A 15,506-nucleotide genomic window follows, 5' to 3' on the forward strand; every position below is an offset into this window, starting at 1 on the left:
AATGTTTATATTTAGGGCTCATGGTATCCCCCTTTTTTTTGCTTCCAATTATTTTCTTATTAGGCTCAATTACTTTCATTTTCTCATTCTTTTAGCAAAAAATCTAATAAGCTTTTATGATGGTATATTAATCCTAAGCATTGGGCTTAACAAGTTAAAAAGTGCATAGACCTTATCCTCAGGAAACTTGCCCCAGGTAGAGCCAGTCCAAGTCTCTCTGTCTTTATCCCTGTTTCTGTCTCTCTTTCTTTCTCTTTCTCCCTCTCCTTCTTCTCTCAGAGGCTTAGGAAAGTATAATATGGAGAGAGCTGGAAATATAGCAGATAGGAAAGGAAGAAGACACATAAGGATGGAAAATAGGGTTATAGAAGGAAAACAGAGGTAAAAAATAGATTTGCAATAATGGTTAAAAAACCTCTGTTGGCAAATATTAGTGTAACTGGATAATCAAGTTGTAGAACTCATAAGGACATGCAGATTATCCACCAAACTTATGACTATCAGATGACTCCTTTACATTTTAGGAAAACTTAACACTGTATATCAGATTATTTAGAAATATATAGAATATGTATACCACTCCCTCCTGATTTGGATTTATAGACATTTCCTGATAGTCATCAGTCAGCTAAGGGAATGGATTCATTACTTGAATTTAGTAATTGCTAACAAAGGAAAGAAGAGATTTTTTTTTTGAAAGGCTGCAATACTTGAGAAACTGATAAAACATCTAAAATTATTGAAGGCCTCTCTCCCTTATTAAAAACAAAGCTACTGTCAGTGTATAACTCTGTTTACCATAATGGAAAAAACCATAAACATTCAAAAATTCATCCTTATAAATTAATTTCTGTGAAGTTAAATGGTTGGTTTTTTTCCAAGAGAAAATAATAGCACAGATACAAGATGACTATAGTACAAAATTTCATCTTTTCCTAACTAAATGATGAGAAATGTTATAATTTGTTAGTAAAATTTTTCTTCCTAGCTTTGTTTGCTGCTTATTCCATTAGTTCTTTTTTTTTTTTTTTTCTTTTTTTTAACCTTTATCTTCTGTCTTGGAATCAATTGATTCCAAGACAGAAGAGCAATAAGAGCTAGGCAGTTGGGAGTTAAGTGACTTGCCCAGGGTCACACAGCTAGGAAATGTCTGAGGTCAGATTTGAACCCAAATCTCTTGTCTCTACCTAGCTCTCAAACCATTATTCCATTAGTATTTTATGGGCATTATCTTTGCTGGTTGTATTTACTCATCAAAGTAATCAAATGAGATTCATTTAGAGTACATTGCACAGTGCCTGGAAAACAGTAGGTGCTCAATAAATATTTATTGTCTCCCAATAGTTATCTAAGTCTTCTAATGAATTTACTCTTCGAGTTTATTCTTTCAGTTATTAGGGTGTCATTTACTGAATAACACTCTGATACCTTGAAGTACCCTGGAAAATTGCTAGTTGTTGCTAAGATTTATCAGTTTCCATATTAAAATAGTTTTAATATTGTTCAACACAGCTGGATAATAGGAAAAAAATCTTACACTTCATGGCCTTTATACTATGACCTACAGTATTTAAGATAGCATTGGCAATTATATACATTTATAGAAGTCCCAAATCATTATTCTTTTTTAAATTTTAATTTTTTATTATGAATTTATCCAATATAAATAAAAACAATTTCCATATACAGTGAAAAATAGAAAAAAGAGAATTCTGTATGAAAACATGAATATCATATACAGCTTTTGCTTTAAAGTATATAATAAACTTAACAGTAACTCCAAGACTGTCCTGCTTGTCTCTGCCTCTTTCTGAGATTCCTTCTGCTATCTTATGTGTATTTTCTAATTGCTTCATTGACGATCTCTCTTTTCTTTTTTCCTGGCATCAAATTTTTCTATCCCCCCCAAAAAAACCTTTGTCTCTTATGGCAAATAAGTATCATCAAACAGGAGAAAAAGATCCACACAGTAGCCATGTCAGAAATATTTGCCTCATTCTGTACCTTCAGTACATTACCTCTGTCAGGAGGCAGGAAGCGTGTTTCATTAAAGCCATGCTTAAACCATTCCTCCTTATGAGGAAAATGAAAGAATAAATATGACTTGTAGTTATGCTATTGTCATGAAGCCTAAAGTCACAGTATCTTAAAGCTACAGAAATAAAATGAGGTAACGTAGCCTTTTCATTTTTGAAACTTGGACACAAAGTTAATATGTGAAAAGGGGATCAGTGTATGACAGAGATTGCTTATAAGATACAGATACTGCAAAAAAAAACAAACAACCAAAATAATTTTAAACTTGGAAGAAGGCAAAATTTCAACTTTAAGTAGAATACAAAGCTCAAGATTGAGAATGAGAAATTTTTAAATCTAAGTGAATAATAGCAAAGGGAACCATTAGGGGTTACATGATTGGTTGTTGTCCTTCGTACTCAAAGGGGACCAAAAAGACATCACTGTGTAGGTGTCAGTGTATGGAGTGTCCAACTGTGGTTGATCTGACCAGTCCGAAATTAGAAGGCTCTACCACAGGGTGGGCATAATAGCTCATATAAACATTTGGGTTGAAAGGATTGCTTAGGAATCCATGGAAAGCAAGAGGATATGAAGCAATGTGAAAATGGTAAAAAGAGTACCCGTGGGAACAAAATGGGGAGTTGGCAAGAAGAAAAAGTACTTTCTCCATCAAAATGGCCTGAAATTCAATAGAGAAGTTCATTAAAGAAATGATGATCACTACTCCCATGCATTCCTGTGGGAGGTAGGTCAGAATCAATTTCATCACTGATCCAGATGGATGTGCCAGAGCTTAATGAACCTCTGGTAAAATATAATGGGAATATGTTTTTAATGCTGCTTATACAATACAATAAAATTTCTGGGTATAATAATGAATATATTAACATCTTTAATCTGTGTAATAAACTGTTCTCAAACATCTCAAGAAATGTGTTCCGTTTTATAACTGGAAACACTGAATCAAATCAGTTAAGCCACAGGCAAGCCTCGAGGGCCAGGGAAGAGGAAAGCCCACAGGGGTTTCTAATGAAGCTAAAAAAATAAGCAATGAATATAAAATTCTGAGGAGAAATCCTAGACAATTGTACTTGTCCAACTAGGATATAAAAACCTTTTCACATTCATCTGGACCTGTGGGCACATCTTTGCCTTTGTCAAAATGCTATTCTGGGAGTGGTCTTTTCAAGAACTAAAGTATACAATGGTGAGTTTCTTTTACCCTAAGGAATCTGCACTTTAAATTCACTCTGACCTTCTCTCTTCTTTGAAACTCCAGATGTTTCACCCTCTTAAAAATTTCCTACAGGGGGGCAGCTGGGTAGCTCAGTGGATTGAGAGTCAGGCCTAGAGACTGGAGGTCCTAGGTTCAAATAGGTTCAAATACGGCCTCAGACACTTCCCAGCTGTGTGACCCTGGGCAAGTCACTTGACCCCCATTGCCCACCCTTACCACTCTTCCACCTAAGAGCCAATACTCAGAAGTTAAGGGTTTAAAAATGTAAAAAAAAAAAAAAGAAAAAATTTCCTAGTTATCAGTATATTATTATGTAGTCATATCTTCTGCTAGACTCCTATTTGGATATGTCATTGTGGATTGAAGGTCACCTTGAGTTCTTGAACCTGAACTCTGGCAGCTCAAAAGGCTTTTAATATAAACCGGACAATGGTCTAAATTTGGAGAGGTGTGACCAGAAGGTAGACTGCTATAGAAGACAAATTTTTTGTCAGCCACAGCAATTCAATAAACTGTCCACTAAGGTATGAAGGGATTGTAGTCTGCATAAGAGGAGGGAGTATTCACATAATGAAATCACATATCCTTAGATAAAATTAAATTCTTGGAGATTTAATCATTTGAGAAAACCTAAAGAACCAGTGGTTTGCCTCGGAGGTAAAGCCAGGAAGAAAGCTCAAATGCACTGATTCCTAGGATTCCCATGATTTCTGTTCTAAGGTGAGTACAGCCTGCCTCTGTTCATTCCATTCCATTCCATTCCACTGTCCAATCAGAAGCCTAAAAAAAAACCTAACTGAATTAATAATCAGTCAACAAAGAAGCAACCTGGATACCTTATGTCAAAAAAAATAAAGGAACATGGTCAGTCTGTAAGAAGCTTTTGATTGAGAGCAATGACATCACTGACAAAACTATCAGCTCCTATGAAGTCTCCTGCAATGATATTGGTGCACTTTGTCCCTGGCCCAGGACACTGTTTCTGAACCCATGCATACAGGCATGGGAGGTTAAGAAAAGTCATTTTCTTCAATGATCCAGATGGATGGGCCAAAATATATTGAAGGTTTTCAGTAAGGTTAATCCCTGCAACAAATAATTCATCTGAAACAAGAAGATATTAGAAAGTTATATATCACCTAAGCCAATAAGTTACTCCTTCCTTTTTGTCTACCCATTTCTCCACCATGTCTTTGGGGTCTTTTCTTTCTAAACAGAAGCTAAGGACAAACAATCTTGTCTCTTCATAGTGAATTATGTTAATTCTACAGGAGGAAAAAAATGTCTAGGTCCATGGCCCCCAAAAGGTAGAGTAAGGCATCTGTTGAATTCATTTAATTTCAAAGTCAAAAACATCATACTATAGACAAATAATCACTATCACAAGAGAAATTGAGGGCCCTTGTTGAGTTAATCTGTGTTTTCATGATCAAAGAATAATATGAAGTTGTGGCATAGTGGAAAAGACCCTAAAGAACCTTGGATATGAGTTCTAGTTCCATCTCTACTGCTATCTATGTGATCTTGGTCATATTCCTCAGCCTCTTTGGGCTCCCATTTATCCCACCTGCAGTATGAGGGGATTGAACCTCCAGGTTATCCACGCCTAGAGTAACTCTTGATTAAGTGATAGCTAAGATGAGGTGCCTGAGAATGAGACGTAGACCTTAAAGTGGTACAGACTAATATAAACCTTGAATTGACTATATCCTCTTAAACATTAAAGATAGTGTGAATTTTATCATTGTACCAAATTGGCCGACTCTGATTCAGGCTTCCTTCTCCAAAACATGCCAACATAGCTTGCCATCTATCAGTGCTTTCTCAAATACTTAAAAAGTCAAATAACACCAAGGTACTCTTAGAGATAGTGTTACAAAAATAAATGTTTTACCTGGGCGTCCAGATTCTTTCATTGATTCCAAATAACAGATCAGATCATCTGCTTTCACCTTATTTCCCCACCAATATGAGATTCCAGGCCATAGCTCCTTGTGCCTTTGCACAGAAATCTCATCTTCATATGAGACAATAATCCTGTATCCATGTCTCCATAGTTGATTCAGTGTCAACATTTCCTAAGAGGCATTCAGAATTGGGAAAGGTTACTGATAACTAATAGGCATGGGTTCGAATGAGTTTGTGTGTCCATCTCAAAAAACATTTTAACTATCCCTAGTGCCAAAATGACTTCTCCCATGTTGATGTTTACATGTATGTTTTTCTTTTTAAAAATTAAATTAGTTCATATTTACATGAGAAATCATTTCTCCTCAAAAAAAATCACCTTTAGTAATAAGATTAATTTTGATTATAGAACTACATAATCCAAATACCAGTGTCTTCCCAATAAAGTCACACTCACAACACCCACCATTCTGTTTCTGTCATTTAATTTAATGCCATACACTTATTAACTTCTGTAGTAGAATTTTATACCTAAAGTGACTAACAAAAACAATATTATTGTAATAGTAGCCTGAGTTCAAACTGGGTTAGTATTCAGGCATTTCCTCTAGAAATGAAGTATTTTAGCATCAGATAATCTCAAGATTTGGAAGAGATTTCAGAGGTCATCTAGTCTAAGCCATCTCTAAACAGGAATCTCCTCTTCATTCCCAACATGGTATCATTCAGCCTTTACTTGAAGATGAAGGGAAATCAATACCTCCCAAGACAGTCCAATCCAATTCTGGATAGCTCTAGTTATTAGTTTTCCTTATATTGAGGTAAAATCTGCCTTTGTGAAACTTTCAACCAGTGCTCCCACTTCTTCCCCACAGGTTCAAGATCAATGCCAAGAACATAAATATAGCTCATCCTTTTGTTTTTACAACTAGAGTTATTCAAATATAGTCTTTTTTATTATCAGGGCAGCAAATGTGATGAAATGGAAAGAACACTGAATTTGGAACCCTTAGACTTAAGTTTGAATGTTGGTCATGATACTTGTGTGTTATTAGATGTTATGTGTTCTTAGACATATTGGTGAAGTAAGGATACTAGCACCTGTCCTACCCACGTGATGGAGTTTTTGTGGAATTCAAATGAGATAATTTACTCAAAGCATTTTGTTAATTGTAAAGGAGAAGAAAAGGAGGGAGGGAAGAAGAGAGAGAGAAAAGGAGAGAAAGGGGATAATGAAGAAAAGGAGGAAGAAAACACTAGTTTTCACACTACATATAGTTGAAGAAAAACCATGATTAATAAAAATGTATATTCTTATATCACAAAAATTCACTAAAACTTCCTATCCTTAGAAAGTATAAAGAGGGGTTTGGTTTGGTTTTGAGGGGGTGTGTGGGAGAATTTGTACAAGAGAAGGGAATGACATACCATCTCTAGTTACAATATATCTAATAACTATGATCCTATAACCCCATTCACTTGAGAAAAACTCAATCATGAAATGGAGAAAAACTCAGATCCTAAGGAACTAGATATATACAGGATTGGCCCATAACTCCTATGAGAAGGCCTGCAACTATCTCCAACACTGAGATTACTCCTGAGCTATAATGATAAATCCCAGGCCCTGGATGGGCAAAAGTCTCCTTGTATATGTAGGAAATTTTTGATAGTCCTCAAAAAAGGAATCAAAGAAGTTCATGAAGAAAATTGACAAGGGTGGACAGTGGGCTTACATTCTTGTAGTCTATTAAGCATATGCTATCTAAAGATACTTGGACAGGACTTGCATAAAAAATTACTATAAAATGTGATAGGAAAAAATTTCACATTCAATGAGCTCTCAATAACCTTTGGGTTTTTTTTATCTGGGATAAGTCTTAACCACCTCAAATCCTGCTTTTAGGTTTATGGGCACATCCATCCAGAGTACTCTGTTTAATTATGTGCTCTGTTGACATAGACTCATAGGATTTAGAACTGAGATGGACTTGGGAGATCACCGAATAAAACCATCTCATTTTACAGATGAAGAAACCAGCCTACCCTAGAGAGGTGGATTGACTTATTTAAGGTCACAGAGGTAGCATTCCAAACACGTGGCACATTTTTTCTTAGAATCCCTTGTTCCCTTCAAATTTCTGTGCAAGTAATAGTGTCTAGAAGTCTCCTGATTTCTGCAAATACTATCTCCAATTTCTCTCAAAAAAATTTACCTTGAATTTCTTTTGTAGATACTTATTTATATGCAGTCTTCTACATGAAATTATTTTGTTGGATGGCCCAACGCCAACACCTACTCAGTTGCCCTGTCACCAGTGAATCACTAGGGCTGGTGTGTCCTTGGCATTATAGTACATCCTTGGAACAGTTATGAAGCAAGAGGAGAGCCAGCTAATCTAAACATCCTGCCACATCAGCTAAAAACAAGGGGAACTTGTTTAACACCTCAAGGATCCCAGGCAGTAGTGCGTATACCAACAAAACACAACAGTATCTTGTGAAACCAGTGATTCAGTGAACAGCGCACTGGGCCTAGAATCAGGAAAACCTATGTTCAAATCTAGCCTCAAACTCTTATTATCAGTATGAATGGGGGCAAGTTGCTTAATCTCTGTGCCTCAGTTTCCTCAACTATAAAGTGGGGGAAATAATAGCACCTCCCTCACAGGGTTGTTGTGAGGATCAAATGAGATAATCTTTGATAAAAGTGCTTAGTGCAGTTCCTTGCAGGGAATAGGCACTTCAATAAATGCTTTTTTGTTTTTTATAACTAACCTTACTTAAATACTCCCAAGTTTCCATTATTTCACAAGTATGGGCACTCTCTCCACCAAGACAAGCCCCCTACCTCTCCATTCCTTATTCCATGCCTTCAAGCCTTAGAACATGGGCTTCGTGAGTTGCTGTGGCTAAAAACAATAATAATCTTTAAAATATACATATGTATACATATATCACCTTATGGCCACCATTCTAGTAGCAAACTTTTCTGCCCTTAGATTGGCTGATCCACCAATGCCAGACACAGACATACTGAAGTATACCACCAGGCCTAAAGCTGAATCCTCTCTTTTTACCGGGTCCTGGCAGAACTTACATTTTATTACCAAAGTCTTTGTAAACCCAGGATCCCTTCCACAACATTATAAGGCAATAGGAGGCAGCTAAGTGGCTCAGTGAATACAGAGCCAGATCTGAAGATGGGAAGTCCTGGGTCCAAATGTAGCCTAGTAGTCCAAATGTAGCCAAATGTAGTCCTAGCTGTGTGGCCCTGGGCAAGTCACTTAACCCCAGTTGCCTAGCTCTTACTGTTCTTCTGTCTTGGAACCAAAACACAATATTGATTGTAAGTTGGTAGGTAAAGGTTTAAAAAAAAAAAAAGATGGCCAGCAGGACTTCAGTAGATGATTGTTCAACTATTTACTATAAAAATCTTGGGGCAAATAGGTGGTTCAATGGATTGAGAGCCAGGCCTAAAGACAAGAGATAGTGGGTTCAAATCTGGCCTCAGACTCTTCCTAGTTAGGTGATTCTGGGCAAATCACTTAATCCCAGTTGTCTATTGCTTATAGATCTTCTGCCTTGTAACTCATACTTGGTATTGATTCTAAGACAGAAGGTAAGGGTTTTCAACAGCACCCCCCCAAAAAAAACTGTCTTTCAGAGATTGAGTTGTTTTGCTGGATTGCTTTAAGTTCTAAAAAGTTCTATTTTTAGTCACTTGGGATAGATGGTACATAATACACATTTAACAATAGATAAAATTAATAAAATTGGAATCCCTAAACAAATAGGAGAGGCAGTGAAAAGAGCATTGGACTTGGAGTCATAAGACTTGGGTCCAAATCCAGTTCTTCCACTTTACTCATATGAACTTGAACAAAACATTTCCATTCTTTGGGCTTTAGTATTTTTCATCTGTAAAATGAAGGGCTTAGACTAATAAACTCTAAAATTTCCTTCCATCGCTAATTATATGTTCCATATACTTTGAATTTTCAATTAAACGTGTAAATTAGTAAAATCATAGATCTAGCACTGAGAGAGCTCAGAAGCCATCTAGTTCAATTCTCTCATTTTACAGATGGGGAAACTAAGGCTCAGGAAGGTTAAATCCAAGATCATTTGGGTAGTGAATGTCAGAGGTAGGATTTGAACATAGGACCTCTGAGTCAGCGATAATACAAATCATATTGCTTCATCAAGTTCTACTGGGTTTTTACTTAGCTCAACAAGCTTCTCAAAAAAGCAAAGAAACTTAATGTTTGCAGATTCTACAAGTATATTTACCAAAAGAAGAAAAAAAGGAAAGAAAGCATTTATTAAGTACCTACTATGTACTTGACACTGTGCTAAATACATAGGAATCACCTGAGGATTTAACTCTGGACACTATCCATTTTCAGAAATACAGATACCCCTTTCTTGGAGTCCTACTTAGTTATGATGAGAAAAAGCTGTCAATTTTCAGCATTTTCTTTCTTTCTTTTTTTTTTTTTAAACCCTTACTTTCAATACTATGTATTGGTTCCAAGGCAGAAAAGTGGTAAGGGCTAGACAATGTGGGTCAAGTGACTTGCCCAGGACCACAGAGCTAGGAAGTGTCTGAGGCCAGATTTGAACCTAGGAGCTCCTGTCTCTTGGAGGGGCTCTCAATCCAGCTGCCCCCATGAATTTCTTTAACTAATAGGTTGCTCTGACCTTTTTAAAGGGGCTCTCAAAAGCTTCCTGCACAAACAAGGAGTTTAGTCTTGCCCATCCAGACAAAGGCTAGTGTGTATCTATTACTATAGCTCAGGAGTCTAACCTTAGTGTCAGAGAGAGTTGAAGCCCTTCTTCTAGAATTAAGTGCCATTCTGACATATCTTTTTCTTTCAGACCTGGGATTCTCTTTCTCTGACATCTGGAGTTTCTCGACCCAGATTTTCTTACCCAGTCAAGGGGAAAACCAACGAACTAAACTGAAGGAACATGAAATATTTCACTTACACCTCTGGGACACAGCATTTTTCCAAAAATGTTTTTTATGCAGGTGACAAGATACTGATGAAGTTCATCAGTCAGTCCTTCAAAATTCCTGCAGGCCAATATCACCACCTCCTTAGGGTGATTCTGTAACCACTCAGAAATGTCCGTTAGAGTATCCTGTGAAGGAAAAAAAAAATCAAAAACAAAACATTTAAAGAGGCTAAAATGGAGCGCAATACTGAGAAGACAATATCCCTGCTTTGGGCTGAAACTACATAAATATATATATATATATATATATATATGTATATATATATATACATATACACATACACATATATACATATATACACATATATTTTATATATGTTATAATAATAATAACAACAAATTATTAAATAATTTTAAGGCTCCAAACTGTCAAGTAGCTTCCCTTATTATGGAAATTTTATATTTGTTCTTTTGTTCAGTTTCCAGCCTGAGGAGTTACATATAACAAGAAAACGCAAAGCCAAATTGAGAAATAGTAACTGGTGATTAAATAAAAATTGCAGTCTAGCCTTGCCACTCCATTAAGGTCAGAGCAGTTTGAAAGGTTTTGCTTTGACCCTTGACAGGTCAGTAAATAGAAATTTATTGACTCACGGCAGTGGAGAATTCCAAAGACCTACCATAAAAAATGTTCTGAGTATATTTATTCAAAGTGTCCACATTAGAAGTGGCAAGCAATTCACTAATTCACTGAGTTTAGGCAGTAGTCCAAGAGGCGTATATAATGATCATTACAGCCAGATTTGTAGAAACTAGTCTCTCTTTTTAGTGCATACAAGAACAGACTTAGAAATTATACCCTTTCCTGATAGGAGATTGAGAGGGAAACAAGAATCTGATACCATTTTATTTCAACCATCCAAATCTTGCTTGAACAGATTTCACTTATGAAGAACAGAGACAGAAAACACAGCCTTATGGGAACCAGGTTTCAGACTACCTGAGAAGTCCTTTCTATATGCTTCTCTATATAGTCCTTTTTTTCCTGCATATGTTCTACTAAATCCTTTCTTCTATGCTAAGAAAGGGGAAAGGGGAAAAAAGACTCTATCTTATATTAGCCAAGATTCTCTAGCTCATATCTCCAAGAGCATCAGGGTCAGTATTTCTTCACCCAACTCTCGAAGTCACAGAGAAAAGCCACAAAGTAGGTGAATGTATTGCTCCACTCAGAGAACATTCAGGACTCTACATGTCCTTTCTGTGATCTGTGAGCCTCTCTGCAGCTATTTGGGAGGGAAGTGGGGAGAATTACATTATCTCCTCTCCCTTCATAAGCTTATTTAGACTCACAGAACAAAAAACATGCATCATAGTTGTTTTCTTTTCATAGACTAGAGAGCTCTATCAATATAATAAATACTGGCATGTAAAAGTTATTCTGCCTCCTAAATCACTTAACTTCCTTACAAGGAAAAGCTTAGACATCGGGAAGAATCTGGAACATTCTTTCAAAAAATGAATAAAAATAAATAAAAATAAAAAATGAATCCTCTACAAATATTTGTTTTCCTGGGAATCAATGCTGATATAAGATCTACGATGGGGGCCAGCTAGGTGGCTCAGTGTACCGAGAGCCAGACCTAGAGATGAGAAGTCCTGGGTTCAAATATGGCCTCAAACACTTTCTAACTGTGTGACTCTGGGTAAGTCACTTAACCCCCATTGCTTATGTCCTTACCATTCTTCTATCTTGGAACCTATACTTAGTATCTATTCTAAGACAGAGGTAAGGGTTAAAAAATAATAAAAAACATTTTTAAAAAGAACTATGATGGGTCAAAGGTGTAAGTCTTAACCCCCATTGCCTAGGCCCTTACCATTCTTCTGTCTTGGAACCTATATTTAGTATCTATTCTAAGACAGAAAGTAAGGGTTAAAAAATAATAAAAAGCATTTTTAAAAAGAACTATGATGGGTCAAAGGTAAACTATCTTTATATTTTTACAACTTCTGATAAAAACCAAAATGGTTATCTGATGAATCAAAACCTGGGTGAAATTTCATCAAAATTCAGTTTATAGCAAGAAAGTTAATCTTAACTCTTCATCAGTTACACTATTAAATTATACACTTAAATTCAGTACCTCCACTAAAGCTGTCGTGTATATGAGGTGTACAAAGTGCAAATTCTTCTCAGAGCCATCAATCATGTGAGCAATCCTCAGATCAAAATACCGGATTCCAGCATCCAGCTGTTCAGTTATATTCAGTGCCTACAAGGTAGAGATCATTACAAATACCTTGGTCCACTGCAAGGAAACCCCAGTTCTTCACATAATCATTTGCATCATGTCGAGTCTGTGAAACAGACAAAATGATTTTTTGTGCCTTCACGGGCACCTTTTGAGACTTAGCATGGTACATGATATTTTAAGACTAGAACACTGCAATAATAATGTAGGCTACTGTATAAATAACCTCCAAAGGACTGTGATGTCATCTGTGATGCAGATCACCAGCCTTCAGAGGCTCAGATTGCTAAATGCCTTGCCAATGGTTACTGGGAGTAAAGGCCAAGGGTGGTAGGGGATATTAATAATACTATTTGGTGGTAGGGTAGTAATAATGATACAAAAGAAAAAAATCCTTAATGAAACAGTAAAGCAATACGCAGAAGAGAAAGGAAGAAAGTTCGTAAGGGGATACAATCACCGCAATTGTTGATACTATTATAAATATAATGAAGACTTCAAAGAAAACAACATTGTAGAGATTTGAGGTTTTACATACAATCCTATTTCCCATTCTTTATATTTTGAAATGTAGATATTTGTTTGAGTTTGCTAATTTCATAATTTTCAAATTTCATAATTTTCAAAATTTAAGCACTCTAGGCAAAAATAAAAACAAAAAAACCACACCACCTAAGCTTAGGTACACACCCATAGATGTTCCTCTTCATTTGCCTTCCAAAAGATGCTCCCAAGAGTCCATGTGGTAATTTACCCAAGAGATCTTTGGTGACCCTCAGGCCCAGCAGGTGCGAGAAAAATATTTGGATAAAGGGCAAAGACTTAACCAAATGTTAATAAACAAGGAAATATCTGAACCAAAGACTAGCTCTTGATGTCCNGAGGGAGGAAGGGAGGGAGGAAGGGAGGGAGGGAGGGAGGGAGGAGAAAGAAGGAAAGAAGGAAGGAAGGTGTATTACCTGTCTCAAATTCTGCACGAATAAGGGAATGGTTGCTTTTCCCCAGCCCCCTACTTACACAAAATAGTCAGGTGTTCTGAGGTTCCTGTTCTCAAAGTCCTTTGGACCCCATGCTCTTAGTTATATCTGAACGTGACCTGAAAGAGGCCTTCAACAGTCAATACTACTGCCCAGTGACTGAGAGCTCATTCTTTGTCACTCAAGTAGGGTCAGGAGGCCGGGAGAGCCAAGGTGGGGTGGGGGCTGGAAGCAATCCAAGGACCTCCTCTGTTGTGATCTCTCTGCTTGGAAATGATGCTTGAATGGAAACTTGAATTGTGTGCTTTGCTAAGTGGTGATCATTATGACCATACAAAAGTCATTTAACCAATACCCAGTTTCCCAAGTGCAGAAATGATTTTTCATTTGGGAAGGGTCCAGTCACTTATCTGGTGTAGAAAGCCAAGAGCAAACACTCTAAAAATACTAGAGGCCAGGAAGCCATTTTACGCTGACTTTTGGAAAAAGGAATTTAAGTGGGAATGTTGAATTCAGTTAATTTAGATTGCAATTGGAACATGTCTAGAGGAAAGTGATTTTAATCCTTACAAAAAAAGAGAAAAGACCTAACATATCTAACATAGCTAGGGGGCAGGGAGGCATATTTTTCTTCATATAGAGTATTTTCAGCAGTTATCTACATGATCCTTTCAATAATGATCCCCTTGCCCTCAGGGGAGACAAACCTTAGAGTCTGACTCATCAGCTGTTTATTCTACCACACACTGAATCTTCCCACCCACCCAGAAACATCACACTTTCCTTCTGTAGTGACACAGAGGAAGCAAGTAAACCATAAAACGAGCTGGTTTTTTTACCCTTTATTCCTCAAGAAAGACCATATCACGAATTTTTTGTTGTTTAGTCATTTCAATCATACTCAACTCTTCATGAACCCATTTTGGGATTTTCTTGGCAAAGACACCAGACTGGTTTATCATTTCCTTTTCCCGCTCATTTTACAGATGAGGAAAGTGAGGCAAATTGGGTGAAGTGACTTGTCCAGGGTCACATAACTAGTACATGACTGAGGTCAGATTTGAACTCAAGAAGATTAGTCTTCCTGATTCCAAGCCTGGTGCTCTGTCCACTGTGCTACCTAGCTGCCTACCACACACTTAGCAGAGAAATTAGGCACTTTCAGCAAAGAGAAATGAAGACTCTTTGGGGAATAAGTTCATAAAGCAGGGACATCAAGGTTATCTAGTAAAACTCCTTCATTTTACAAATGGGGCCCAGAAAGATTGTTTTTTGTTTAGGGCTTTGTTTTGTTTTAAGAAAGACTGATTTGCCCAAGATTGCAGATAGTAAATTTCAAAGGTAGGATTTAAACACAGGTCCTTTGAGTCCAATAAATATATAATACTTTTTGCACTGAACAGTACTCCCCCATCAAAAACAAAAACACAAGCCAGATGGATATATGCTTACCAGGAATGGAAAGATGGTGAAGAGGGATGTCCCAGAGTTCAGGGGGCAGCTCAGACATCCATTGTGCATTGGTACAGCTCATGTTCTAAAAGCAGGCTGAGAAACTATACTCCCCAACTGTTTAATATAGGTCTTTCCTCCACAGACTATACCCTGAGAAAGGAAATGAAAGTTTTGCTTGTTAAAAATAATAGTGGTACAAGTCAGGATTCCTCTGATAAACGAGGCTACTTCTTTTGAAAAAAGAGTCTTCCTAGTTCAACTCACTAAGAATCCAATAACATACCTGATTATTTTGACCAAGAATTTGGAGAAAACGTTGGGGTCGGCACAAAAGATTTCACTTGGCAATTAATAAATATACCACTTGGTATCAGTTTTTATCTATTATATTTAGATAAAACAAAACAATTCTATATGCATTTGTCCTCTTCCAAATAAATGGAAACCCCCTTGGGAACAGGAACTATATTCTCTCTCTCTCTCTCTCTCTCTCTCTCTCTCTCTCTCTCTGTGTGTGTGTGTGTGTGTGTGTGTGTGTCCCTGCATTTCCTGGCACAGGTCCTTGAATTATAATAAGAATTTTTTTAATGTGCTGAATGATAGAAGTTAAGAGTCCTAGGGTCAGGAAACTCATTGAAAAAACCCTGGCCCCCTGAAAGATCCCTTCAGCCTTAATCCTCCACCTCCTCACCT

General features: G+C 36.9%; 1 protein-coding gene across 1 annotated transcript; it reads right to left on the bottom strand.

Annotated features, from left to right (window-relative positions):
- Positions 1–4,079: 4,079 nt before the first annotated feature.
- Positions 4,080–14,892, bottom strand: PLCXD1 (phosphatidylinositol specific phospholipase C X domain containing 1). The gene is given in 5 exon segments (XM_044666997.1): positions 4,080–4,360; positions 5,151–5,334; positions 10,157–10,312; positions 12,274–12,517; positions 14,786–14,892. Coding segments are annotated over 5 exon segments (930 nt in total). The 3' UTR covers positions 4,080–4,121.
- Positions 14,893–15,506: the final 614 nt, after the last annotated feature.

Source organism: Gracilinanus agilis, chromosome 3 (genome assembly GCF_016433145.1).
Source record: "Gracilinanus agilis isolate LMUSP501 chromosome 3, AgileGrace, whole genome shotgun sequence".
Lineage (NCBI taxonomy): Eukaryota > Metazoa > Chordata > Mammalia > Didelphimorphia > Didelphidae > Gracilinanus > Gracilinanus agilis.